At 51.8% G+C, this 25,530-nt stretch overlaps 2 protein-coding genes and 1 long non-coding RNA gene across 5 annotated transcripts in view; 1 reads left to right on the top strand and 2 right to left on the bottom strand.

Moving 5' to 3' along the window:
* Positions 1–3,871, bottom strand: part of FBXW9 (F-box and WD repeat domain containing 9) — a 34,077-nt gene extending 30,206 nt beyond the window's left edge. The window contains exon 1 of one of the 3 annotated variants that reach the window (XM_075577591.1): positions 3,756–3,871. In XM_075577591.1, coding sequence (XP_075433706.1) covers positions 3,756–3,818 — 63 coding nt within the window. In that variant the 5' untranslated portion in view covers positions 3,819–3,871. Of the gene's footprint in view, positions 1–3,719 lie in introns of all 3 variants that reach the window. The other 2 variants (XM_075577588.1, XM_075577590.1) reach the window with 2 other exon arrangements.
* A 3,240-nt stretch (positions 3,872–7,111) lies between these two features.
* On the top strand, positions 7,112–14,250 carry LOC142470821 (uncharacterized). Its single transcript, XR_012789344.1, has 2 exons — positions 7,112–8,356; positions 8,451–14,250. It is a non-coding gene; the product is annotated as an uncharacterized LOC142470821 (long non-coding RNA).
* A 7,094-nt stretch (positions 14,251–21,344) lies between these two features.
* The window catches only part of TNPO2 (transportin 2), a 28,703-nt gene continuing 24,517 nt past the window's right edge, over positions 21,345–25,530 (bottom strand). Inside the window, exons 18-19 of the mRNA XM_075577851.1 lie at positions 25,227–25,368; positions 21,345–23,702 (exon numbers count right to left, since the gene is read on the bottom strand). Of these exons, the coding sequence (XP_075433966.1) occupies positions 25,261–25,368 (108 nt within the window). The 3' untranslated portion in view covers positions 21,345–23,702; positions 25,227–25,260. The remainder of the gene's footprint in view (positions 23,703–25,226; positions 25,369–25,530) is intronic.

Here is a 25,530-nt window from a genome sequence, read left to right as displayed (position 1 = left end):
GAGAGAGAGAATAAAGGAGAGAGAGAATAAAGGAGAGAGAGAGAGAGAGAGAGAGAGAGAATAAAGGAGAGAGATAGAGAGAGAGAGAATAAAGGAGAGAGAGAGAATAAAGGAGAGAGAGAGAGAGAGAGAATAAAGGAGAGAGAGAGAATAAAGGAGAGAGAGAATAAAAGAGAGAGAATAAAAAAGAGAGAGAGAGAGAGAGGGGGGGAGAGAGAGAGACAGAATAAAGGAGAGAGAGAATAAAGGAGAGAGAGAGAGAGAGAATAAAGGAGAGAGAGAGAGAGAATAAAGGAGAGAGAGAATAAAGGAGAGAGAGAGAGAGAGAATAAAGGAGAGAGAGAGAGAATAAAGGAGAGAGAGAGAGAATAAAGGAGAGAGAGAATAAAGGAGAGAGAATAAAGGAGAGAGAGAGAGAAGGAGAGCGAGAGAGAGAGAATAAAGGAGAGAGAGAGAGAATAAAGGAGAGAGAGAATAAAAGAGAGAGAGAATAAAAGAGAGAGAGAGAGAGAATAAAGGAGAGAGAGAATAAAGGAGAGAGAGAGAGAGAGAGAGAGAGAATAAAGGAGAGAGAGAGAGAGAATAAAGGAGAGAGAGAGAATATAAAGGAGAGAGAGAATAAAGGAGAGAGAGAGAGAGAATAAAGGAGAGAGAGAATAAAGGAGAGAGAGAGAGAGAATAAAGGAGAGAGAGAGAGAGAGAATAAAGGAGAGAGAGAGAGAGAATAAAGGAGAGAGAGAGAGAATAAAGGAGAGAGAGAGAGAGAATAAAGGAGAGAGAGAGAGAATAAAGGAGAGAGAGAGAGAATAAAGGAGAGAGAGAATAAAGGAGAGAGAGAATAAAAGAGAGAGAGAATAAAAGAGAGAGAGAGAGAATAAAAGAGAGAGAGAATAAAAGAGAGAGAGAGAGAGAGAGAGAATAAAAGAGAGAGAGAGAGAGAGGTGTGTCTATATATCTATAAACAAAAGACTACTCTAGGCGGTTTATCCAGAATTCCTTTTGCAATAATAATGTCTATTTCCTCCTCTTTCGGGTGACAATACTTAATATAGAATACTGTATCTGCCGTCTACATTTAACATAGGTCAAACTTGATGGACGTATGTCTTTTTTTCCCACACCCATCTAGTATGTCGCACAAAAGCTATGTAACAATCTGCCATGTAAGTTGAGTTGAGGTATTGTAGGTTGTTTCCAACACGCGTGGCGCTCTCCTTATTGGTTGGATAAGAATGACTCCCTTTGGGCTCAGACATCTGCTGTTCGGCAGCTTGGGGAGGGCCGTCCATTACATTTCTGGCGTCGTGAAAAAGGTCACGTTAAGAACAATAAACATTTGAAAACTTTAGAGTGTGGCTTTTCCTAGTGCTCACCGCCCAAACGAGGGTGTGTGTGTGTGTGTGTGTGTGTGTGTGTGTGTGTGTGTGTGTGTGTGTGTGTGTGTGTGTGTGTGTGTGTGTGTGTGTGTGTGTGTGTGTGTGTGTGAGACAGAGAGACAGAGAGACAGACAGGGAGACGGAGAGAGAGAGACGGAGAGAGAGAGACGGAGAGAGAGACGGAGAGAGAGACGGAGAGAGAGAGACGGAGAGAGAGAGACGGAGAGAGAGAGACGGAGAGAGAGACGGAGAGAGAGAGAGACGGAGAGAGAGAGAGACGGAGAGAGAGAGAGACGGAGAGAGAGAGAGAGAAACGGAGAGAGAGAGAGAAACGGAGAGAGATGGAGAGAGAGAGAGACGGAGAGAGAGAATGTGGCTGAGCACACTGAAAAAAGAACCTCAGCAGAGGCAGGTGTGGTGCACGGTAAATAGTTAATGTCAATGAGGATCGCTAGAGATCCAATATACCGGCACCACACAAGAGATAAATCACATAAAAGTGGTTTATTGGGTCCAAAGTGCACACATATACCCGATGTGTCGGTCCCCAGGGGGGGGACCAAAACGAGCATTAGCTTATAACGGTTCCATGTAAACATGGATTTCAGGCAAAAGGTGACATGGTGTGCTCATTTGCACGTTATTTCCCAGAATCCTTTGCTGCAGTGGAAGCGTTCTGCTCAAGGATGTCATCTCTCTACCCCCTTTGTATGCAAAGCCCTCTCCCGCCTTAAACCCTTCTCAATGACTGCCCTGCACCTCTGGAATGCCCTTCCCCTCAATACCCGACTAGCACCCTCTCTATCCACCTTAAGACACACTTGCTTAAAGAAGCGTATGAATAGCACTGTGGCTAATACTGAACACATGATACATAAAGCTTGGCCCCCTGCAGACGCACTTACCAGAACTCCCTCCTACTGTCTCTGTACGTTCTCCCTACCAATTAGACTGTAAGCTCCTCGGGGCAGGGACTCCTCTTCCTTAATGTTACTTTTATGTCTGAAGCACTTATTCCCATGACCTGTTATTTGTACTGTGTGTTATTTATATGATTGTCACGTGTAGTACTGCTGTGAAACGCTGTGTACATTAATGGCGCTATATAAATAAAGACATACATACATACATACAGTATGCTAGGTGATAATGGTGAAAGGCAGGGGTTGCAGACCTGTCTGAGACATGTGAATGTGCTCACAAGTGATCTTTTTATTTGCTATACGCAATACGGTGGAGGTTTCTTGTTGCCTTTTTCACCCACCATAACGTAAAATGTGATGGTGTGTGTGTATACACATACATATTTATATATTTGTTTAGAAGAGAGAACATAGAGTCGCGTGCCACATAGCATGAAAACTAGCACCCACACAAGTGTAGCAAGATCATGCGCATTTGAGACAGAATTTTCTCATGAACCGAGTACTCGTCGGCCGCCAACTTCTGTAATCCCGACGGAGGGCTGGCGCCCCCCCCGTTCGGCGTTCCGGGGTCCACGGATCAAACAGCAAAGGCGCCCCGTCCCAAGCCCTCCAGGAAGATCGTAAACACAAAGCTGCAAGGTAACAAAAAGATGGATGGTGTTTCCACCTTGCGTAGCGCTTGTGCTCGATACACAGCCGCTTGAAGACGAAGTCACGTGCGACGAAACGCGTCGGGACCTGGATGTTTGGCGTGTTGCGCCATCGCGCCTTGACAAGCGGCCGTGATCGATTACAGAAGTGTGCTACAGATGAGCATGACCTGGCTACACTTGTGAGTGTGCCAATTTGAAACCTATGATATGATATTAAATGTGACACGCGATTCTTTTTTTCCCCCTCCCCCTCTCTTCTAAAACAGATTATCGTGGATGTGGTTCATTTTATCAGAAGCTGCGGATCCGTCGTGGCACTTTATTCAATTATACCCTTTATTACATTCAATTGGATTGAACTTTAATTCACATTATTGATATATGTATTATTATTTGTGTATTCACGTGAATTTTAACACTCAGTTTGTTGTCTAAATCACGTTAGCACACTGTGTGCACTGTTTTGAGTGTGCACTTATATTTATAATTTGCACATGTTCTTATTATACCTTATACATAGGTTCATTTATCACAGCCATTGGGTTCCTCTTATCAAGCACTAACTATATCTATTTGATGTGCACAATATCTATATATCGATCAATATCTATAGAGGGAGAGCTATAGCTATCTATATAGTGTGAATGAATGTAGATATACACAATAAAATTATATATACACAGTGATAAGGTGTGTGTATATGTATAGACGTATGAGAGAGGGGAGAGAAGCGATTTAGACACAATAATAACATGTATACCTACCTATACTACATACACACTGCGTGTATATATACCCACCCGGCGCCTCTGCCCGTCTCCTAGGACACCGCCCGTACTTCCGGCGCTTTTCTTTGACGTCATTGTCACTCAGGGATCCTTGCCGGCAGCTGCAGCCATGGCAACAGCAGAGCAGAAGAGGGGAGGGGTCTTCGATGAGAGGGAGGCTTGGAATGCAGAAGTGACGTCAGAGGCGCCATGTTTGTTAAGGGCATTAGGTGGGGACAGAGCAAGGAGGGGCCAGGGAGAGTAACTCTTTCATGGCTGGTACGCACCAGGCTCAGAACTGTGTATCAGATACATGTAACTCATGGATACTGCGTCACCCTGTGGGGGGGAGGGACAGACTCCATGTCCCATAGCTCCCTCCTGTCTGTGTCACTGCGTCACCCTGTGGGGGGGAGGGACAGATACCATGTCCCATAGCTCCCTCCTGTCTGTGTCACCCTGTGAGGGGAGGGACAGACTCCATGTCCCATAGCTCCCTCCTGTCTGTGTCACCCTGCAGGGGGAGGGACAGACTCCATGTCCCATAGCTCCCTCCTGTCTGTGTCACCCTGCGGTGAGAGGGACAGATTCCATGTCCCATAGCTCCCTCCTGTCTGTGTCACCCTGCGGGGGGAGGGACAGACTCCATGTCCCATAGCTCCCTCCTGTCTGTGTCACTGTGTCACCCTGCGGGGGGAGGGACAGACTCCATGTCCCATAGCTCCCTCCTGCCTGTGTCACCCTGCGGGGGAGGGACAGACTCCATGTCCCATAGCTCCCTCCTGTCTGTGTCACTGTGTCACCCTGCGGGGGGAGGGACAGACTCCATGTCCCATAGCTCCCTCCTGCCTGTGTCACTGTGTCACCCTGCGGGGGGAGGGACAGACTCCATGTCCCATAGCTCCCTCCTGTCTGTGTCACTGTGTCACGCTGCGGGGGGAGGGACAGACTCCATGTCCCATAGCTCCCTCCTGTCTGTGTCACTCTAAGGGGGGGGAGGGACAGACTCCATGTCCCATAGCTCCCTCCTGTCTGTGTCACTGTGTCACCCTGCGGGGGGAGGGACAGGCTCCACGTCCCATAGCTCCCTCCTGTCTGTGTCACTGTGTCACTCTGCGGGGGGAGGGACAGACTCCATGTCCCATAGCTCCCTCCTGTCTGTGTCACTGCGTCACCCTGTGGGGGGGAGGGACAGATACCATGTCCCATAGCTCCCTCCTGTCTGTGTCACCCTGTGAGGGGAGGGACAGACTCCATGTCCCATAGCTCCCTCCTGTCTGTGTCACCCTGCAGGGGGAGGGACAGACTCCATGTCCCATAGCTCCCTCCTGTCTGTGTCACCCTGCGGTGAGAGGGACAGATTCCATGTCCCATAGCTCCCTCCTGTCTGTGTCACCCTGCGGGGGGAGGGACAGACTCCATGTCCCATAGCTCCCTCCTGTCTGTGTCACCTTGCGGTGGGAGGGACAGACTCCATGTCCCATAGCTCCCTCCTGTCTGTGTCACTGTGTCACCCTGCGGGGGGAGGGACAGACTCCATGTCCCATAGCTCCCTCCTGCCTGTGTCACCCTGCGGGGGAGGGACAGACTCCATGTCCCATAGCTCCCTCCTGTCTGTGTCACTGTGTCACCCTGCGGGGGGAGGGACAGGCTCCACGTCCCATAGCTCCCTCCTGTCTGTGTCACTGTGTCACTCTGCGGGGGGAGGGACAGACTTCATGTCCCATAGCTCCCTCCTGTCTGTGTCACTGTGTCACCCTGCGGGGGGAGGGACAGACTCCATGTCCCATAGCTCCCTCCTGCCTGTGTCACTGTGTCACCCTGCGGGGGGAGGGACAGACTCCATGTCCCATAGCTCCCTCCTGTCTGTGTCACTGTGTCACGCTGCGGGGGGAGGGACAGACTCCATGTCCCATAGCTCCCTCCTGTCTGTGTCACTCTAAGGGGGGGGAGGGACAGACTCCATGTCCCATAGCTCCCTCCTGTCTGTGTCACTGTGTCACCCTGCGGGGGGAGGGACAGGCTCCACGTCCCATAGCTCCCTCCTGTCTGTGTCACTGTGTCACTCTGCGGGGGGAGGGACAGACTCCATGTCCCATAGCTCCCTCCTGTCTGTGTCACTGTGTCACCCTGCGGGGGGAGGGACAGATTCCATGTCCCATATCTCCCTCCTGTCTGTGTCACCCTGTGAGGGGAGGGACAGACTCCATGTCCCATAGCTCCCTCCTGTCTGTGTCACCCTGCAGGGGGAGGGACAGACTCCATGTCCCATAGCTCCCTCCTGTCTGTGTCACCCTGCGGTGAGAGGGACAGATTCCATGTCCCATAGCTCCCTCCTGTCTGTGTCACCCTGCGGGGGGAGGGACAGACTCCATGTCCCATAGCTCCCTCCTGTCTGTGTCACCTTGCGGTGGGAGGGACAGACTCCATGTCCCATAGCTCCCTCCTGTCTGTGTCACTGTGTCACCCTGCGGGGGGAGGGACAGACTCCATGTCCCATAGCTCCCTCCTGTCTGTGTCACCCTGCGGGGGGAGGGACAGACTCCATGTCCCATAGCTCCCTCCTGTCTGTCACCCTGCGGTGAGAGGGACAGATTCCATGTCCCATAGCTCCCTCCTGTCTGTGTCACCCTGTGGGGGGGAGGGACAGACTCCATGTCCCATAGCTCCCTCCGGTCTGTGTCACCCTGCGGTGGGAGGGACAGACTCCATGTCCCATAGCTCCCTCCTGTCTGTGTCACTGTGTCACCCTGCGGGGGGAGGGACAGGCTCCACGTCCCATAGCTCCCTCCTGTCTGTGTCACTGTGTCACCCTGCGGGGGGAGGGACAGATTCCATGTCCCATATCTCCCTCCTGTCTGTGTCACCCTGTGAGGGGAGGGACAGACTCCATGTCCCATAGCTCCCTCCTGTCTGTGTCACCCTGCAGGGGGAGGGACAGACTCCATGTCCCATAGCTCCCTCCTGTCTGTGTCACCCTGCGGTGAGAGGGACAGATTCCATGTCCCATAGCTCCCTCCTGTCTGTGTCACCCTGCGGGGGGAGGGACAGACTCCATGTCCCATAGCTCCCTTCTGTCTGTGTCACTGTGTCACCCTGCGGGGGGAGGGACAGACACCATGTCCCATAGCTCCCTCCTGCCTGTGTCACCCTGCGGGGGAGGGACAGACTCCATGTCCCATAGCTCCCTCCTGTCTGTGTCACTGTGTCACCCTGCGGGGGGAGGGACAGGCTCCACGTCCCATAGCTCCCTCCTGTCTGTGTCACTGTGTCACTCTGCGGGGGGAGGGACAGACTCCATGTCCCATAGCTCCCTCCTGTCTGTGTCACTGTGTCACCCTGCGGGGGGAGGGACAGACTTCATGTCCCATAGCTCCCTCCTGCCTGTGTCACTGTGTCACCCTGCGGGGGGAGGGACAGACTCCATGTCCCATAGCTCCCTCCTGCCTGTGTCACTGTGTCACCCTGCGGGGGGAGGGACAGACTCCATGTCCCATTGTGAAGGTAGAAGAGATTATGTGAATATATGTTTATCCGTTATTCCGAGTGTTATATAACTCAGCCCAGTAAATAGATATTGTCCAGTAAAGATGGCGCCTGTATCCGGGACCGCACCCTGAGATTATCCTGGAAGGAAGAAATCCGGCTGATGCAAGATGTACAAACAACTGACTTATCAGCCCGAGTCTCTCATGAGCTGAGCACGCACCCATGCACGAAGGAATGTGCACGCCTCGGGGAATAATGTGTACCAATGAGAGACAACAGCGTGTCCCGGAGCAAGATATATCTGGCTAAAACCCAACCCCCTGCCTCGCCCCATTGTAAGCTATATGAACTGTGTGAGCTGAACAATAAAGCAGCAGTTCCTGTGTTACCCCTGGGATAACGCATGTACTGAGATTGAAGCTGAACTTTGTGTCAGAGTCTTTCTTAGTGAGCTAGCGCATGCATGACTGAATTTGGAGCAAGTGACTGAAGAGAGAGAGAGACCCTGATATAGTGAGATTCACGACCTCATTATTTGGCGCCCAACGTGAAAGGGGGGGAGCGTGACTCCGGCTCACCACGAGAGACTGACCTGTCGCTGATTTTGCTGCAGAGACCGTGACACACCGAACCGAGGACTGATCACCCTCATTGTCAAGGTAAGCTCTTGCATACATTTTGTGTGTTATCTTGCCTATGACAAGTCGGTGGGTTGCTGCCTAGGTAGTATAATCTGTTTAGGTCTTTCACTCACGTTGATGTGATACAACGGTGTGATCTTTAGAGTCGCGCTCTGTTTAGAACTGTTAAAAATATCATACTCTTCAGTTGCTTGTGGTCACCTATAAGTTGCTAAATTGTGCGAATGTTTACATGTTATATATGCTAGTCAGTGCCGCAAGTGGGAGCCCGAAGTGGAGTGGGATTTTTGTCGACTGACTGTAGCTAGTATATGTGGGTGTATTAGTGCATTAGTGTTGGGAATTTAGGTGACCGAGTGGGTAGTAATGGGAGATAGATTGCGGGTTGTCTGATTGCTTTTCTGATAAGTAATTGCAAAATCCCTGAATGAGAGTGCAGGCTGTCAGCCCAGTAAAGGGGAACAGGACAGGCACCGAGAAGTGCAGGCTGTCAGCCCAGTAAAGGTGAACAGGACAGGCACCAAGAAGTGCAGGCTGTCAGCCCAGTAAAGGGGAACAGGACAGGCACCAAGAAGTGCAGGCTGTCAGCCCAGTAAAGGGGAACAGGACAGGCACTGATGCTCTGAGGGCGGTAACCTGGAAAAGTGGTTCCCTCGAGACGTAGAGATAGTACTCTGTCTCCGGTACCGGGTGTCTGGGGTCAGGGACCCAGCGTCTGAGGGCGGTAACCAAACAGTGGTTCCCTCGAGACGGTGACACAGGACCGGCCACGATATATTAGTGGGACGAACAGAGAATTCAGAGATGTTGCACTTATTTAAGAAAAAACATGTGTTACCCAAAGGGGCACAGACAGCACTAGATTTAGTCCGCACTCGAGAAGGAAAGAAATATACCAAACATGCTACTAATCTATATAAACTGGCGGGAGTCCCGCCTACGGGAAGATTGCAACCGAAGTTGTTAAGAACGAATATGCAAAAGTGATATAAGTGAAGAAAAAAAAAAAAAAAAAAAAGGTGCAGTTTTAACATTTAAGCACAGGCAAGTAAGACAGGGAAAGGAGTCTTAGCCTGCCACCGAGAGAGAGAATAGAACGGAAAAGAATGCCAGCCCTGGTAATATTTCTTTGAAAACTTTATTCGTGCTGGCCACACGAATGGGTCTTTTAAAACCAGAAAATATTCTTTTTCCTTCTGTTCTAATAGCAACTAGAAAGAGGAGTCTTTTTCTATGGGAGGGGGAAGTTCAGGGAGCGCAGTCTTATGTGATTTTTGAATCCCACATGGAAATGTACCTTACGTTAGTATGAGTCAAAATAATTCTGTTAAGGGACAGAAGGGTACCGCTGCAGTTATTTTATCATTGCCAGGACAGAAGTTAATATAAGAACAAGTGAAAAATAAAGCAAGTACGCTGTTTAAAGTATGTAGTATTACTGCAGCAGAAGGCAGGTTACAGCCAGAAGAGTGGCGAAAGATATTGAAAAAAAAAAAAAAAAAAAAAGGAGAGGAATTTTGAATAATAACAACCTGCTGAAGATAGCAGAAGCCTGGTTTAATGTTACCAAGGCTGTCCAGAGAAAAATAGACCGAGCAGGAGATAGAAAAGGGAGGCTAAGATTGTTTTAATTGTGGTGTGACTGATTTATCTATGTGTGGCTATTGAGCTTCAAAAGGAAGGTTTCACTGAAATAGAATGTGGAGGGAAAGATAAGAAAAGTTACTGTTATATGAAAGTACCCGAAAGTGACAAAACTACACCTTCTACCCCTAAAGTTGACTCTCCCCCTCCATATCCTCAAAATAGTCCATGTCCCGTGGAATCACCATATTGGGTATGTCCCATATGCAAATCACAGAACCCAGTATGCAGGGATAATTGTTACTCCTGTGGAGCTCACCGCCCCCGTGAGCCTGCTAGTCAGGAGAAAGACGAGAAAATAAAATTATGCCCCCTTGTCACAAGATAGCATGAATTTGTAGTGAATGAAGTCAGTGAAACTATGAAAGTTCAAAACAGAAGGCATTAAAAAGAACTGAGTGTAGGGAGATAGCATGAGCGTGTGGCGTTATTTGTGTGTTAAGAAGTTATATGAACCTCAGCTATATAAAAGCCTGTTGGTTAATTTTTGAAAGGTCATAAAAAATGTAGTTCTTAGGGCTCTGGATAAAGCTCCATGTATTTAAACTTTAAGCAAAAGTTCCAAGCTAATAATTATTATTTTTCAGGAAGAAGCTGTGGTGTATCTTTATCTTATCTTTTCAGGGTCAATTGGCGAAATGCCCAGAAACAAGATGGCTCTTTGCCCGGAAACAAATCTTATAGAAAATATTTTTTCTTTAGTCAGATGAATATGCAGAGTGTCTTTAAAATTATAAAGCTGACCATGTGCTCAGCACTGTGCAAAGAGATTATATAAAGCAAGACATTAGTGTGAAGTCTTATACAAAATCATTTGTCTATTAACTGAATATGTGATGTATGTTATAACGAATTAACCATTTATTTTTTCCAAAGGTGTCCGTAAGCAGTGGTTATTGTAAAAATTGCTGTGTAATCTAGAATGGGTTTGCTAGAGGGTGGTGAATTTGGGAGTCACCTCTCATTTGTGGGTGTGTCTTGTGTATAGGGTTAAATACAGGGGATACATAGTTGCAAAAGCAGTTACATAAGTGAATAAGGTATGCATTATGTAGAAGGCATTTCAAATTTCTTAGCAGAATAGTTACAGTGGAGTGTTCGGGGTAAAAGCCAAATAGGGATTGGCTAGGGAAATTTGTAGGGGTAAAATAATTGCTTAAATTGGGAGGGAATATTTTTCCATAACAGTAGATAGTATTGAGAAAAGGGATATTGGCCTGTAGTTTGAGACAGTGTTTTTTGTCCCCACTTTTGAAGCTTGGGACAAACTCTGGTAGTTTCCCAGGTCTTAGGGATATGGCCTGCAGACAGGATAGAATTAATTATGGAAACAAGTGGTTAGCAAGGGATGAGGCCCTAAATTTTCAGGAACTTAGATTGTATCAAAGTCAGGTTCACATTGGCTACTTAGTTTTAATTTGAGGAATGAATTAGGAACATTAATAGGGAATACCTCTGTCTATATGTGGATGCTAAGACAGGAGTAAACACATTGATACAAGAATTTAGTCCTAGGTATAAATTATCTCCCTATGAGACACATATGGGATGACTTATGACTATCAGCAGTCCAAAGGAACGAATTAAGGACCATGTTATTGGTAATAAAACAATAAGTTGTATGCAACTAATACATTTTTTGAGGCTCTCTAGGCAAAGTTGAAAGTGCACCTACTCGAGATGGGGTTAATAGTCACATATTCCCTGCGCAAGCATGCTTTTCATCTCAGGTGAAAAGGCCTAAAGTAATCACCAATACAGCAATTAAAGCGGCAGAGTCATTTTCCTGGACCCAAAGTACAGTAAAGCTCGTTCCAGCTCCACCAAACGTTCCAGCGCCACCAAAGACCAAAGTCACCTAAAGCACAGCCGCATCAAGTTAACGTCTTGCCGAGTCAAAACTCTAACCGTTAACCAACGAGGAAAATAAGACACCAGGCTAAGGCCAGGTTTTATCAGAACATTTCATTTTTCCAGAGACTCAATATTTTTATTCTTTAGAGTGTGTTAAGTTAGAAATTTAAGGTGTATGTAGAATTGAGCCTTGATGGGAGGATTGGTTTCCTGGAAGCGTGGCTTGTGAAAGCTCTTGTATGTGTTTTGGCAGTACTCTTCACTCTCTATGTATGTGTCATGTGCAGCAAAACTTTGATCCAGAAGTGTGTTGCACCTCCACCAAAAGGAGGGCGGGTGTCAGCCACAAGGAAAGGATCATAAGTCAGCCATGTTGACCCATCGCAGACATCGTCTGTTCTGATATTCTGAGTGATTGATGTATACAATGCGTGCAGGGTGAGGATCATGCATTAGCTTCCACAGATACCAAACCCCCTCAATTCTCAGTAATAGAATGTTGTGATGATTATGAAAATCCAAGAACAGGTTCAGATTAGGCTTATGGCCTTACAAAACAGAATTGCTTTAGACTATGTTTTAGCTTCAAAAGGAGGGTTATCTGTTTGATTAAAGACAATGTTGTGTTTTTATTTCAGATCAGTGTAGCAATGTGCAGCATGAACTTGATTAAATACAAGAGATTCAAAAGAGGTTTACAAAGGGAAGTGACAGATTATCACCCTTGGGGTTAGGTGAATGGCTTAGATCACTTGGAGCAAATTTTTTTTTTTGAATGTTTTGATGTGTTTGGGAGTGTTACTTGTTGTCATATATGTGGGTGTCACGTGTTGCAAAGGTATGATCCACAGGTGTGCGACCCCCTCCCCCATTCGGATGCCACTCTTTACAGATGCCAGAAAACAGCAGTCCCGTGAAGAAAGAAGATGCCGACCACAGTTATTCAATTCATCAAAAGACATATTGGCCGCAGCGCCTTACGAGACTATGACAGTGAAGGGCACGCGCCCTTGTCCTCTGAAGTTATCCCTGGACTATCATCATGAACTTTATTCTCAAAAGCTATGTTTTAAGAATAAAAAGGGAGGGAGTGACAAAGTGAGAATATGACGTAAGGGAGGGGGGTCTGATATAACAGCACTGGGATCTAAGCAACCATTTTGAGTCAGCATCCATCTTAGGTGCCTGATATTGTCTATTGTCTGTATGAAAGTTGGAATGAATGTTAGTTTAAAATACATTTTTTCTTCTGAAGTTCCAATTGATATTGAGCGGTTCAGCTAAGCCAAAAAACCTTGAGAACAAGAGCAATGTGCCAATGTTCGGGAATAAAGCTAGGAAGATTTAACTCAGGGTTCTGCGCTTTTAACTCATCTATAACCTCTGCCGAACTCCAGAATCACACTGCACATATGTTTGATATATATTGGTTATGCGGAAATGGTAAACTCCGGAACATTCTACCCCCAGTGTGGCAAGGACAGTGTGCATTAGTTAAGGTAGTTATGCCTTTTAGAGTGCTCCCATGGGAACCAGAAGTACAGTACCTATCCAGGAAACCTCTCTCTCTGTCGAGATCAAAAAGAAGTATAGCAACAGCCCTGCAAAGTGATAATCTGGTATATAGAGATGCCATAGGGGTCCCAAGGGGGGTCCCTGATGAATTTAAGGCCCAAGACCAAATTCTTGCTGGATTCGCATCAATGGTTCCCCAAGTACAAATTAATAAAAATGTTGATTGGATCAATTATCTGTATTACAACCAACAGAGATTTATCAATTATAGTAGGGACGCTTTCCAAGGTATAATTGAGGAACTAGGACCAAATACCCGAATGACTCTTCAGAATCGAATGGCCTTGGATATGCTTTTAGCAGAGAAAGGGGGGGTATGTTCAATGTTTGGAGAAGAATGTTGCACGTTTATCCCAGAAAACTCTGTGATAGATGGAAAGACGGTCAAAGCACTAAACCAGATCAGGGATCTAGCGGCAGAGGTTAAGAGAAATTCAGGGGTGGATACCAGCTGGGCCAACTGGCTGGCAGATTGGACTGGAGGCTGGAAGTCAATTCTCACGACTATTGGATTAATTTTGTTATGTTTATTTGTTTTTGCTATCCTTGTGCTTTGCTGTGTCTTTCCTCTTTATCGGAAACTAATGTATAAAGTAGTCGGAGCAGAAACGATGATGAGTACAGGAAGTGATCTGGAATCATTTTTGCAAACTAAAGCTAAGTCGGATATGCCTACCCGAAGCCCCCCAAAGCAGAAATATATTATGCATAATTCTTTATTATAAGAACCAAGTTTCTGGGGAAAGAGACTCCTACGATGTTTACAGTCTTGATGGAAGGTATGAATATCTGTTAGAGATGTGTTGTGCCAGTAGTCAAGTGAAGAAATCCTTTCCCCATTCCCCGCATCGTAGGACAGCTTGTATCCCCTAGGGAGGGAACGAATAAATATAGATTCAAGGGGGGATTGTGAAGGTAGAAGAGATTATGTGAATATATGTTTATCCGTTATTCCGAGTGTTATATAACTCAGCCCAGTAAATAGATATTGTCCAGTAAAGATGGCGCCTGTATCCGGGACCGCACCCTGAGATTATCCTGGAAGGAAGAAATCCGGCTGATGCAAGATGTACAAACAACTGACTTATCAGCCCGAGTCTCTCATGAGCTGAGCACGCACCCATGCACGAAGGAATGTGCACGCCTCGGGGAATAATGTGTACCAATGAGAGACAACAGCGTGTCCCGGAGCAAGATATATCTGGCTAAAACCCAACCCCCTGCCTCGCCCCATTGTAAGCTATATGAACTGTGTGAGCTGAACAATAAAGCAGCAGTTCCTGTGTTACCCCTGGGATAACGCATGTACTGAGATTGAAGCTGAACTTTGTGTCAGAGTCTTTCTTAGTGAGCTAGCGCATGCATGAGTGAATTTGGAGCAAGTGACTGAAGAGAGAGAGAGACCCTGATATAGTGAGATTCACGACCTCATTACCATAGCTCCCTCCTGTCTGTGTCACTGTGTAACGCTGCGGGGGGAGGGACAGACTCCATGTCCCATAGCTCCCTCCTGTCTCTGTCACTCTAAGGGGGGGGAGGGACAGACTCCATGTCCCATAGCTCCCTCCTGTCTGTGTCACTGTGTCACCCTGCGGGGGGAGGGACAGGCTCCACGTCCCATAGCTCCCTCCTGTCTGTGTCACTGTGTCACTCTGCGGGGGGAGGGACAGACTCCATGTCCCATAGCTCCCTCCTGTCTGTGTCACTGTGTCACCCTGCGGGGGGAGGGACAGATTCCATGTCCCATATCTCCCTCCTGTCTGTGTCACCCTGTGAGGGGAGGGACAGACTCCATGTCCCATAGCTCCCTACTGTCTGTGTCACCCTGCAGGGGGAGGGACAGACTCCATGTCCCATAGCTCCCTCCTGTCTGTGTCACCCTGCGGTGAGAGGGACAGATTCCATGTCCCATAGCTCCCTCCTGTCTGTGTCACCCTGCGGGGGGAGGGACAGACTCCATGTCCCATAGCTCCCTCCTGTCTGTGTCACCTTGCGGTGGGAGGGACAGACTCCATGTCCCATAGCTCCCTCCTGTCTGTGTCACTGTGTCACCCTGCGGGGGGAGGGACAGACTCCATGTCCCATAGCTCCCTCCTGTCTGTGTCACTGTGTCACCCTGCGGGGGGAGGGACAGGCTCCACGTCCCATAGCTCCCTCCTGTCTGTGTCACTGTGTCACTCTGCGGGGGGAGGGACAGACTTCATGTCCCATAGCTCCCTCCTGTCTGTGTCACTGTGTCACCCTGCGGGGGGAGGGACAGACTCCATGTCCCATAGCTCCCTCCTGCCTGTGTCACTGTGTCACCCTGCGGGGGGAGGGACAGACTCCATGTCCCATAGCTCCCTCCTGTCTGTGTCACTGTGTCACGCTGCGGGGGGAGGGACAGACTCCATGTCCCATAGCTCCCTCCTGTCTCTGTCACTCTAAGGGGGGGGAGGGACAGACTCCATGTCCCATAGCTCCCTCCTGTCTGTGTCACTGTGTCACCCTGCGGGGGGAGGGACAGGCTCCACGTCCCATAGCTCCCTCCTGTCTGTGTCACTGTGTCACTCTGCGGGGGGAGGGACAGACTCCATGTCCCATAGCTCCCTCCTGTCTGTGTCACTGTGTCACCCTGCGGGGGGAGGGACAGGCTCCACGTCCCATAGCTCCCTCCTGTCTGTGTCACTGTGTCACCCTGCGGGGGGAGGGACAGATTCCATGTCCCATATCTCCCTCCTGTCTGTGTCACCCTGTGAGGGGAGGGACAGACTCCATGTCCCATAGCTCCCTCCTGTCTGTGTCACCCTGCAGGGGGAGGGACAGACTCCATGTCCCATAGCTCCCTCCTGTCTGTGTCACCCTGCGGTGAGAGGGACAGATTCCATGTCCCATAGCTCCCTCCTGTCTGTGTCACCCTGCGGGGGGAGGGACAGACTCCATGTCCCATAGCTCCCTCCTGTCTGTGTCACCTTGCGGTGGGAGGGACAGACTCCATGTCCCATAGCTCCCTCCTGTCTGTGTCACTGTGTCACCCTGCGGGGGGAGGGACAGACTCCATGTCCCATAGCTCCCTCCTGTCTGTGTCACTGTGTCACCCTGCGGGGGGAGGGACAGGCTCCACGTCCCATAGCTCCCTCCTGTCTGTGTCACTGTGTCACTCTGCGGGGGGAGGGACAGACTTCATGTCCCATAGCTCCCTCCTGTCTGTGTCACTGTGTCACCCTGCGGGGGGAGGGACAGACTCCATGTCCCATAGCTCCCTCCTGCCTGTGTCACTGTGTCACCCTGCGGGGGGAGGGACAGACTCCATGTCCCATAGCTCCCTCCTGTCTGTGTCACTGTGTCACGCTGCGGGGGGAGGGACAGACTCCATGTCCCATAGCTCCCTCCTGTCTCTGTCACTCTAAGGGGGGGGAGGGACAGACTCCATGTCCCATAGCTCCCTCCTGTCTGTGTCACTGTGTCACCCTGCGGGGGGAGGGACAGGCTCCACGTCCCATAGCTCCCTCCTGTCTGTGTCACTGTGTCACTCTGCGGGGGGAGGGACAGACTCCATGTCCCATAGCTCCCTCCTGTCTGTGTCACTGTGTCACCCTGCGGGGGGAGGGACAGGCTCCACGTCCCATAGCTCCCTCCTGTCTGTGTCACTGTGTCACTCTGCGGGGGGAGGGACAGACTCCATGTCCCATAGCTCCCTCCTGTCTGTGTCACTGTGTCACCCTGCGGGGGGAGGGACAGATTCCATGTCCCATATCTCCCTCCTGTCTGTGTCACCCTGTGAGGGGAGGGACAGACTCCATGTCCCATAGCTCCCTCCTGTCTGTGTCACCCTGCAGGGGGAGGGACAGACTCCATGTCCCATAGCTCCCTCCTGTCTGTGTCACCCTGCGGTGAGAGGGACAGATTCCATGTCCCATAGCTCCCTCCTGTCTGTGTCACCCTGCGGGGGGAGGGACAGACTCCATGTCCCATAGCTCCCTCCTGTCTGTGTCACCTTGCGGTGGGAGGGACAGACTCCATGTCCCATAGCTCCCTCCTGTCTGTGTCACTGTGTCACCCTGCGGGGGGAGGGACAGACTCCATGTCCCATAGCTCCCTCCTGTCTGTGTCACCCTGCGGGGGGAGGGACAGACTCCATGTCCCATAGCTCCCTCCTGTCTGTCACCCTGCGGTGAGAGGGACAGATTCCATGTCCCATAGCTCCCTCCTGTCTGTGTCACCCTGCGGGGGGGAGGGACAGACTCCATGTCCCATAGCTCCCTCCGGTCTGTGTCACCCTGCGGTGGGAGGGACAGACTCCATGTCCCATAGCTCCCTCCTGTCTGTGTCACTGTGTCACCCTGCGGGGGGAGGGACAGGCTCCACGTCCCATAGCTCCCTCCTGTCTGTGTCACTGTGTCACCCTGCGGGGGGAGGGACAGATTCCATGTCCCATATCTCCCTCCTGTCTGTGTCACCCTGTGAGGGGAGGGACAGACTCCATGTCCCATAGCTCCCTCCTGTCTGTGTCACCCTGCAGGGGGAGGGACAGACTCCATGTCCCATAGCTCCCTCCTGTCTGTGTCACCCTGCGGTGAGAGGGACAGATTCCATGTCCCATAGCTCCCTCCTGTCTGTGTCACCCTGCGGGGGGAGGGACAGACTCCATGTCCCATAGCTCCCTTCTGTCTGTGTCACTGTGTCACCCTGCGGGGGGAGGGACAGACACCATGTCCCATAGCTCCCTCCTGCCTGTGTCACCCTGCGGGGGAGGGACAGACTCCATGTCCCATAGCTCCCTCCTGTCTGTGTCACTGTGTCACCCTGCGGGGGGAGGGACAGGCTCCACGTCCCATAGCTCCCTCCTGTCTGTGTCACTGTGTCACTCTGCGGGGGGAGGGACAGACTCCATGTCCCATAGCTCCCTCCTGTCTGTGTCACTGTGTCACCCTGCGGGGGGAGGGACAGACTTCATGTCCCATAGCTCCCTCCTGCCTGTGTCACTGTGTCACCCTGCGGGGGGAGGGACAGACTCCATGTCCCATAGCTCCCTCCTGTCTGTGTCACTGTGTAACGCTGCGGGGGGAGGGACAGACTCCATGTCCCATAGCTCCCTCCTGTCTCTGTCACTCTAAGGGGGGGAGGGACAGACTCCATGTCCCATAGCTCCCTCCTGTCTGTGTCACTGTGTCACCCTGCGGGGGGAGGGACAGGCTCCACGTCCCATAGCTCCCTCCTGTCTGTGTCACTGTGTCACTCTGCGGGGGGAGGGACAGACTCCATGTCCCATAGCTCCCTCCTGTCTGTGTCACTGTGTCACCCTGCGGGGGGAGGGACAGATTCCATGTCCCATATCTCCCTCCTGTCTGTGTCACCCTGTGAGGGGAGGGACAGACTCCATGTCCCATAGCTCCCTCCTGTCTGTGTCACCCTGCAGGGGGAGGGACAGACTCCATGTCCCATAGCTCCCTCCTGTCTGTGTCACCCTGCGGTGAGAGGGACAGATTCCATGTCCCATAGCTCCCTCCTGTCTGTGTCACCCTGCGGGGGGAGGGACAGACTCCATGTCCCATAGCTCCCTCCTGTCTGTGTCACCTTGCGGTGGGAGGGACAGACTCCATGTCCCATAGCTCCCTCCTGTCTGTGTCACTGTGTCACCCTGCGGGGGGAGGGACAGACTCCATGTCCCATAGCTCCCTCCTGTCTGTGTCACTGTGTCACCCTGCGGGGGGAGGGACAGGCTCCACGTCCCATAGCTCCCTCCTGTCTGTGTCACTGTGTCACTCTGCGGGGGGAGGGACAGACTTCATGTCCCATAGCTCCCTCCTGTCTGTGTCACTGTGTCACTCTGCGGGGGGAGGGACAGACTCCATGTCCCATAGCTCCCTCCTGCCTGTGTCACTGTGTCACCCTGCGGGGGGAGGGACAGACTCCATGTCCCATAGCTCCCTCCTGTCTGTGTCACTGTGTCACGCTGCGGGGGGAGGGACAGACTCCATGTCCCATAGCTCCCTCCTGTCTCTGTCACTCTAAGGGGGGGGAGGGACAGACTCCATGTCCCATAGCTCCCTCCTGTCTGTGTCACTGTGTCACCCTGCGGGGGGAGGGACAGGCTCCACGTCCCATAGCTCCCTCCTGTCTGTGTCACTGTGTCACTCTGCGGGGGGAGGGACAGACTCCATGTCCCATAGCTCCCTCCTGTCTGTGTCACTGTGTCACCCTGCGGGGGGAGGGACAGACTCCATGTCCCATAGCTCCCTCCTGCCTGTGTCACTGTGTCACCCTGCGGGGGGAGGGACAGACTCCATGTCCCATAGCTCCCTCCTGTCTGTGTCACTGTGTCACGCTGCGGGGGGAGGGACAGACTCCATGTCCCATAGCTCCCTCCTGTCTCTGTCACTCTAAGGGGGGGGAGGGACAGACTCCATGTCCCATAGCTCCCTCCTGTCTGTGTCACTGTGTCACCCTGCGGGGGGAGGGACAGGCTCCACGTCCCATAGCTCCCTCCTGTCTGTGTCACTGTGTCACTCTGCGGGGGGAGGGACAGACTCCATGTCCCATAGCTCCCTCCTGTCTGTGTCACTGTGTCACCCTGCGGGGGGAGGGACAGATTCCATGTCCCATAGCTCCCTCCTGTCTGTGTCACCCTGCAGGGGGAGGGACAGACTCCATGTCCCATAGCTCCCTCCTGTCTGTGTCACCCTGCGGTGAGAGGGACAGATTCCATGTCCCATAGCTCCCTCCTGTCTGTGTCACCCTGCAGGGGGAGGGACAGACTCCATGTCCCATAGCTCCCTCCTGTCTGTGTCACCCTGCGGGGGGAGGGACAGACTCCATGTCCCATAGCTCCCTCCGGTCTGTGTCACCCTGCGGTGGGAGGGACAGACTCCATGTCCCATAGCTCCCTCCTGTCTGTGTCACTGTGTCACCCTGCGGGGGGAGGGACAGGCTCCACGTCCCATAGCTCCCTCCTGTCTGTGTCACTGTGTCACTCTGCGGGGGGAGGGACAGACTCCATGTCCCATAGCTCCCTCCTGTCTGTGTCACTGTGTCACCCTGCGGGGGGAGGGACAGATTCCATGTCCCATATCTCCCTCCTGTCTGTGTCACCCTGTGAGGGGAGGGACAGACTCCATGTCCCATAGCTCCCTCCTGTCTGTGTCACCCTGCAGGGGGAGGGACAGACTCCATGTCCCATAGCTCCCTCCTGTCTGTGTCACCCTGCAGTGAGAGGGACAGATTTCATGTCCCATAGCTCCCTCCTGTCTGTGTCACCCTGCGGGGGGAGGGACAGACTCCATGTCCCATAGCTCCCTCCTGTCTGTGTCACCTTGCGGTGGGAGGGACAGACTCCATGTCCCATAGCTCCCTCCTGTCTGTGTCACTGTGTCACCCTGCGGGGGGAGGGACAGACTCCATGTCCCATAGCTCCCTCCTGTCTGTGTCACCCTGCGGGGGGAGGGACAGACTCCATGTCCCATAGCTCCCTCCTGTCTGTCACCCTGCGGTGAGAGGGACAGATTCCATGTCCCATAGCTCCCTCCTGTCTGTGTCACCCTGCGGGGGGGAGGGACAGACTCCATGTCCCATAGCTCCCTCCGGTCTGTGTCACCCTGCGGTGGGAGGGACAGATTCCATGTCCCATAGCTCCCTCCTGTCTGTGTCACTCTGCGGGGGGAGGGACAGACTCCATGTCCCATAGCTCCCTCCTTTCTGTGTCACTCTGCGGGGGGAGGGACAGACTCCATGTCCCATAGCTCCCTCCTGCCTGTGTCACTGTGTCACCCTGCGGGGGGAAGGACAGACTCCATGTCCCATAGCTCCCTCATGTCTGTGTCACTGTGTCACCCTGTGGGGGGAGGGACAGACTCCATGTCCCATAGCTCCCTCCTGCCTGTCACTGTGTTACCCTGCGGGGGGAGGGACAGACTCCATGTCCCATAGCTCCCTCCTGTGTCACCCTGCGTTGGGAGGGACAGACTCCATGTACCATAGCTCCCTCCTGTCTGTGTCACTGTGTCACCCTGCGGGGGGAGGGACAGACTCCATGTACCATAGCTCCCTCCTGTCTGTGTCACTGTGTCACCCTGCGGGGGGAGGGACAGAGTCCATGTCCCATAGCTCCCTCCTGTCTGTGTCACTGTGTCACCCTGCGGTGGGAGGGACAGACTCCATGTCCCATAGCTCCCTCCTGTCTGTGTCACTGTGTCACTGTGTCACCCTGCGTTGGGAGGGACAGACTCCATGTACCATAGCTCCCTCCTGTCTGTCACCCTGCGGGGGGAGGGACAGACTCCGTGTCCCATAGCTCCCTCCTGTCACCCTGCGTTGGGAGGGACAGACTCCATGTACCATAGCTCCCTCCTGTCTGTCACCCTGCGGTGGTAGGGACACGCCTGTCTCACCCCATTCTTAAATCAAACTCTCTGGAGAAGAAAAAAAACCCAACAACCTTCAATCACAAAAAAACTGCATTTTAGTTAACAAAACAAAAAAAAAACAAGAGAAAATAAAATTATACATAAAATGAGAATATAATTCTCATGTGAACAAGGTGCAAGCAGACAGCTTCACACGAAATACTCTGCAGTTTTACCATAGGAAACAATACATGACATATACCGATACACAGTCCCAGAATCCCACTGGGGCCTAGTGGCGTGTCCTACTGTACAACACAGGGGGGTGTTTAAAGGATGGTCCACAGGTGCAAACTCGCCTCGACTCAGGAGCTTGCACTTCGCCTCTTGACACCCTCCAACAGGGGTGGACAACTTCAGTCCTCAGGGGGCCACCAACAGGTCAGGTTGTCGGGGGTACCCCTGCTTCAGCACAGGCGGCTCAATCAGTGGCTCAGTCGAAGCCACACATTGAGCCGCCTGTGCTGAAGCAGGGATACCCCGACCTGTTGGGAGGCCCTTGACTGGCGTTGCTCACCCCGACTAAAAAAAGGAGATGGCCACAGTTTGTATCAATGCTTGGGCTAACCTCTTCCCTGACGGCACCCCACCTCGAATGTTTGCACTCTAACAAACCTAAAAATCGATTCCCCCCCTCACAATTTCATCTAAGACCCCCCCCCCCCTCCAAATGTCCAACCTCTCTGCCTTGTGTGTCCTGGAGTTTTTAGGGATTATCTCAAAATATATATATCTTATGGGGGCGGGGGGGGCAGGAGGTATATGGAATGTTTTAACGCAGTCCGCGCTGGTTTTAGCAGTATCACGGGGGTCGGTGGGTTGATGCCATTTTGCCTTCTTGCGGGTCGGGAGACGGGTTGGGGGGGGGGGAGAATGTCTGTTGTTGCAGAGTTCGGGAGAGGACGCATTTCCGTCACCCCCATTTCCAGCGACGTTGGAACAGCTTTCCCTTGACCTCATCGACATCTTCACATTGACGGGCGTGGGGGCTCAAGAAAATCCATGCTCTTAGCTGCAACACCGGGCCAGCACCCGATAAATCATGCGTTTTAAAAAGGGGGGTACGCTTTTCACAAAAGAGCGTGGTGGTTTTTTTTGGGGGGGGGGGCTCGGCTTCAGAGACGAAAGGGGGGGGGGGTTATCCTTGTACCCGCCTGGAACGTTTCAGATGAAATTCCACATGGACCGCAACAGGGAATTTCAGCTGGAACCGGCTCGATCATCCGATATAAAATAATCCCCTAAAAAGAGCTCTGTCTCCTGTCCGCCTTTGCACACTCCCCCCCCCCAGAAGTGAGATGCGCCCCCCCATAACTAGCTGCGGGGTTATAGCCACCACAGCCGCATCGCTGGAACCCCCCCCCCCCTTTTCCGTGAAACGCATCAGCGTGGTACAAGAGGACTTCCAGACACGGGAACAGGAGCCAACAGCGGTTAAAACACCCCCCCCCCTCCTGCGTCTCGCCCCCCCATGTCCATTAAAAGCATGCGCCAGCCCCTCCGTCGGGTTGCCGGGCGGAGAGGGGTGTGGCAAGCACGCGCGCCTGGTAGGGTCCGTATCACACCGCTGTCCCGACCAGCAAACCGTTTTTTTTTTTTTACGACGAACGGATTCTTCTGTCTTCCATTCTGTGACAAGGACGCTTAAAAATGACCTGTAGGTTTAACCCCAAATTGGAGCCTGTGTCGGGGGGGGGGGGGAGATAGAGGCTCCTGACCCTGTAACTTTAGGGGGCAGCTGTAGCCGACTCCGCAATTGATTGTTAATTTGGGGGGGAGGGGGTTGTTGGCGGTGGGGTTTACTGATGGCTAACTGCCCCCTTAAACTGGGGAGGGGAGCCGGAGCATTAAGACAGGTGAGAAGCTCCCAAACATTGCCCCGCTAAGCTGAAGCAGGGAGCTGTGTCAGACATCACCCTGGCGGTGATAATCGTGGGATTTACTAAAGATGGCCGCCATCCTGCCCCTTCCCTGAACCCCTACTTTTACTACGTTACGTGTCTTGGACCTTTCTGACTGCAACATGGAACATTTACTGCCCTCCCCCCCAGTTTTACCCAATACCCTTTCCCTTCCCCCCCCTCCCACACCCAAATCCCACTGTACTTCCAGCTAATTCTGAAGGGTGTCCCTGTTCCCACCCCACAACGGTTACCCGGTTGGATCCCCAGGCGCCCATTAAACAATTGGTTATTAAAAAGATCTCGTGTCGGGGAGAGAGAGGGGTTGTGGTTAGGGGTTTTCTTCTCCCCTCCCCGGCAGGTTCCCGGCGACGTGGATTCGGCGTGGAGGAGGAAGTGAAGGTGACTGGCTGTTGCCGCTGTTCTCCGAAACGCTTGTAGAGACCGGATGAGTGGGAACACGGGACAAGATCCTCCCCAAATGACCTCACGGACCTGCACGGAGAGGGTCGAAAAGGGGTGGGGGAGAGAGGGCGAAGAGCGAGGAAGGGGGGGGGGGGTGAAGAAAAAAAAGGCGGTGGAACACAGGTTACAATATACACATACATAGGGAAAAGGCCAGCTGAGGCCAGCTGAGGCCAGCTGAGGCCAGCTGAGGCCAGCTGAGGCCAGCTGAGGCCAGCTGAGGCCAGCTGAGGCCAGTGTGAGCTGAATCACAGCAAGAGTTCCTGGCCTCTCCACCCAGCTGGTGTGCCGTCTCTCGCCATGATGATACCAGACAGGGGCGAAAGTGCGCAATACACAATGGTGAGATTAAAATGTAGTTTATTAGTACAAAAAGGTAAGTACAAGTGAACTTGCATATAAATAAAAGCACATCCGGCGTCCGTCTCTTGCGTTCTTACTCCTTAATAGAATCTCCCTGCTGCCGCGTGCGGTAACGGAGCCGTCACGCAAAAACTACGGAAGCCTCCCGTTGCCAAATACAGCACAACTCCACCAACGCGTTTCGCGATTTGTATCGCTTCCTCAGGTCTCTTGAGGACCGGAGGAAGCGATACAAATCACGAAACGCGGTGTTCTGTGTTTGGCAACGGGAGGCTTCCGTAGTTTTTGCGTGACGGCTCCGTTACCGCACGCGGCAGCAGGGAGAAACTCTTAAGGAGTAAGAACGCAAGAGACGGACGCCGGATGTGCTTTTGTTTATATGCAAGTTCACTTGTACTTACCTTTTTGTACTAATAAACTACATTTTAATCTCACCATTGTGTATTGCGCACTTTCGCCTCTGTCTGGTATCATCGTGGCGAGAGACAGACGCGAGCAACCCAGAGACGGCACACCAGCTGTGTGGAGAGGCCAGGAACTCTTGCTGTGATCCAGCACACACTTGCCCGTCTGAGTTAAGCTGTTCACAGCTGTATAACACACACACACACACACACACACACACACACACACACACACACACACACACACACACACACACACACACACACACACACACACAGTTTTATTATCACCTCCAGACTGTATGAGGTATTATTTCTAGGGGAGCACCCTCATCTCTCTTTTTACAATATACACATACAATAACCAACACAGAGGTAATATATACAGGCCTACCCCGCATTAACGTACGCAATGGGACCGGAGCATGTATGTAAAGTGAAAATGTACTTAAAGTGAAGCACTACCTTTACCCCACTTACCGATGCATGTACTGTACTGCAATCGTTATATACGTGCATAACTGATGTAAATAACATGTGTAACAGGCTCTATAGTCTCCCCGCTTGCGCACAGCTTCGGTACAGGTAGGGAGCCGGTGTTGCTGTTCATGACGTTCTGACAGGCGCATGCGCGAGCTGCCGTTTGCCTATTGAGCGATATGTCCTTACTTGCGCGTGTACTTAAAGTGAGTGTCCTTAAACCTGGGTATGCCTGTATATCGCATCTCTTCCCCCCCCCCCCCTTCCTGCTCCCCCCCCTCCCCTCCGTGTCCCCCACCCCCCTCACCTCCCACGCCGGGCTGGTGCTGGCAGCCATCTTGTTACACCCCGTAGAATGCAGCCAGGCGTTCCTTCAGCAGAGAGGGGAACTGCTCAGAGAACTGGTTCCAATTCTCCTCCCCCACCTGCTCCTTAAATCCGTGCAGAATCTGCCGGGGACAGGGAGAGAGAGTGCAGATCATAACACCCGCCCTCACCTTATACACAGATCCACCCCCCCTATACAGAGACGCGCAGATCATAACACCCGCCCTCACCTTATACACAGATCCACCCCCCCTATACAGAGACGCGCAGATCATAGCACCCAC

The sequence above is a fragment of the Ascaphus truei genome, chromosome 20 (genome assembly GCF_040206685.1).
Source record: "Ascaphus truei isolate aAscTru1 chromosome 20, aAscTru1.hap1, whole genome shotgun sequence".
Lineage (NCBI taxonomy): Eukaryota > Metazoa > Chordata > Amphibia > Anura > Ascaphidae > Ascaphus > Ascaphus truei.
This window is presented reverse-complemented; position numbering and strand designations above follow the sequence as displayed.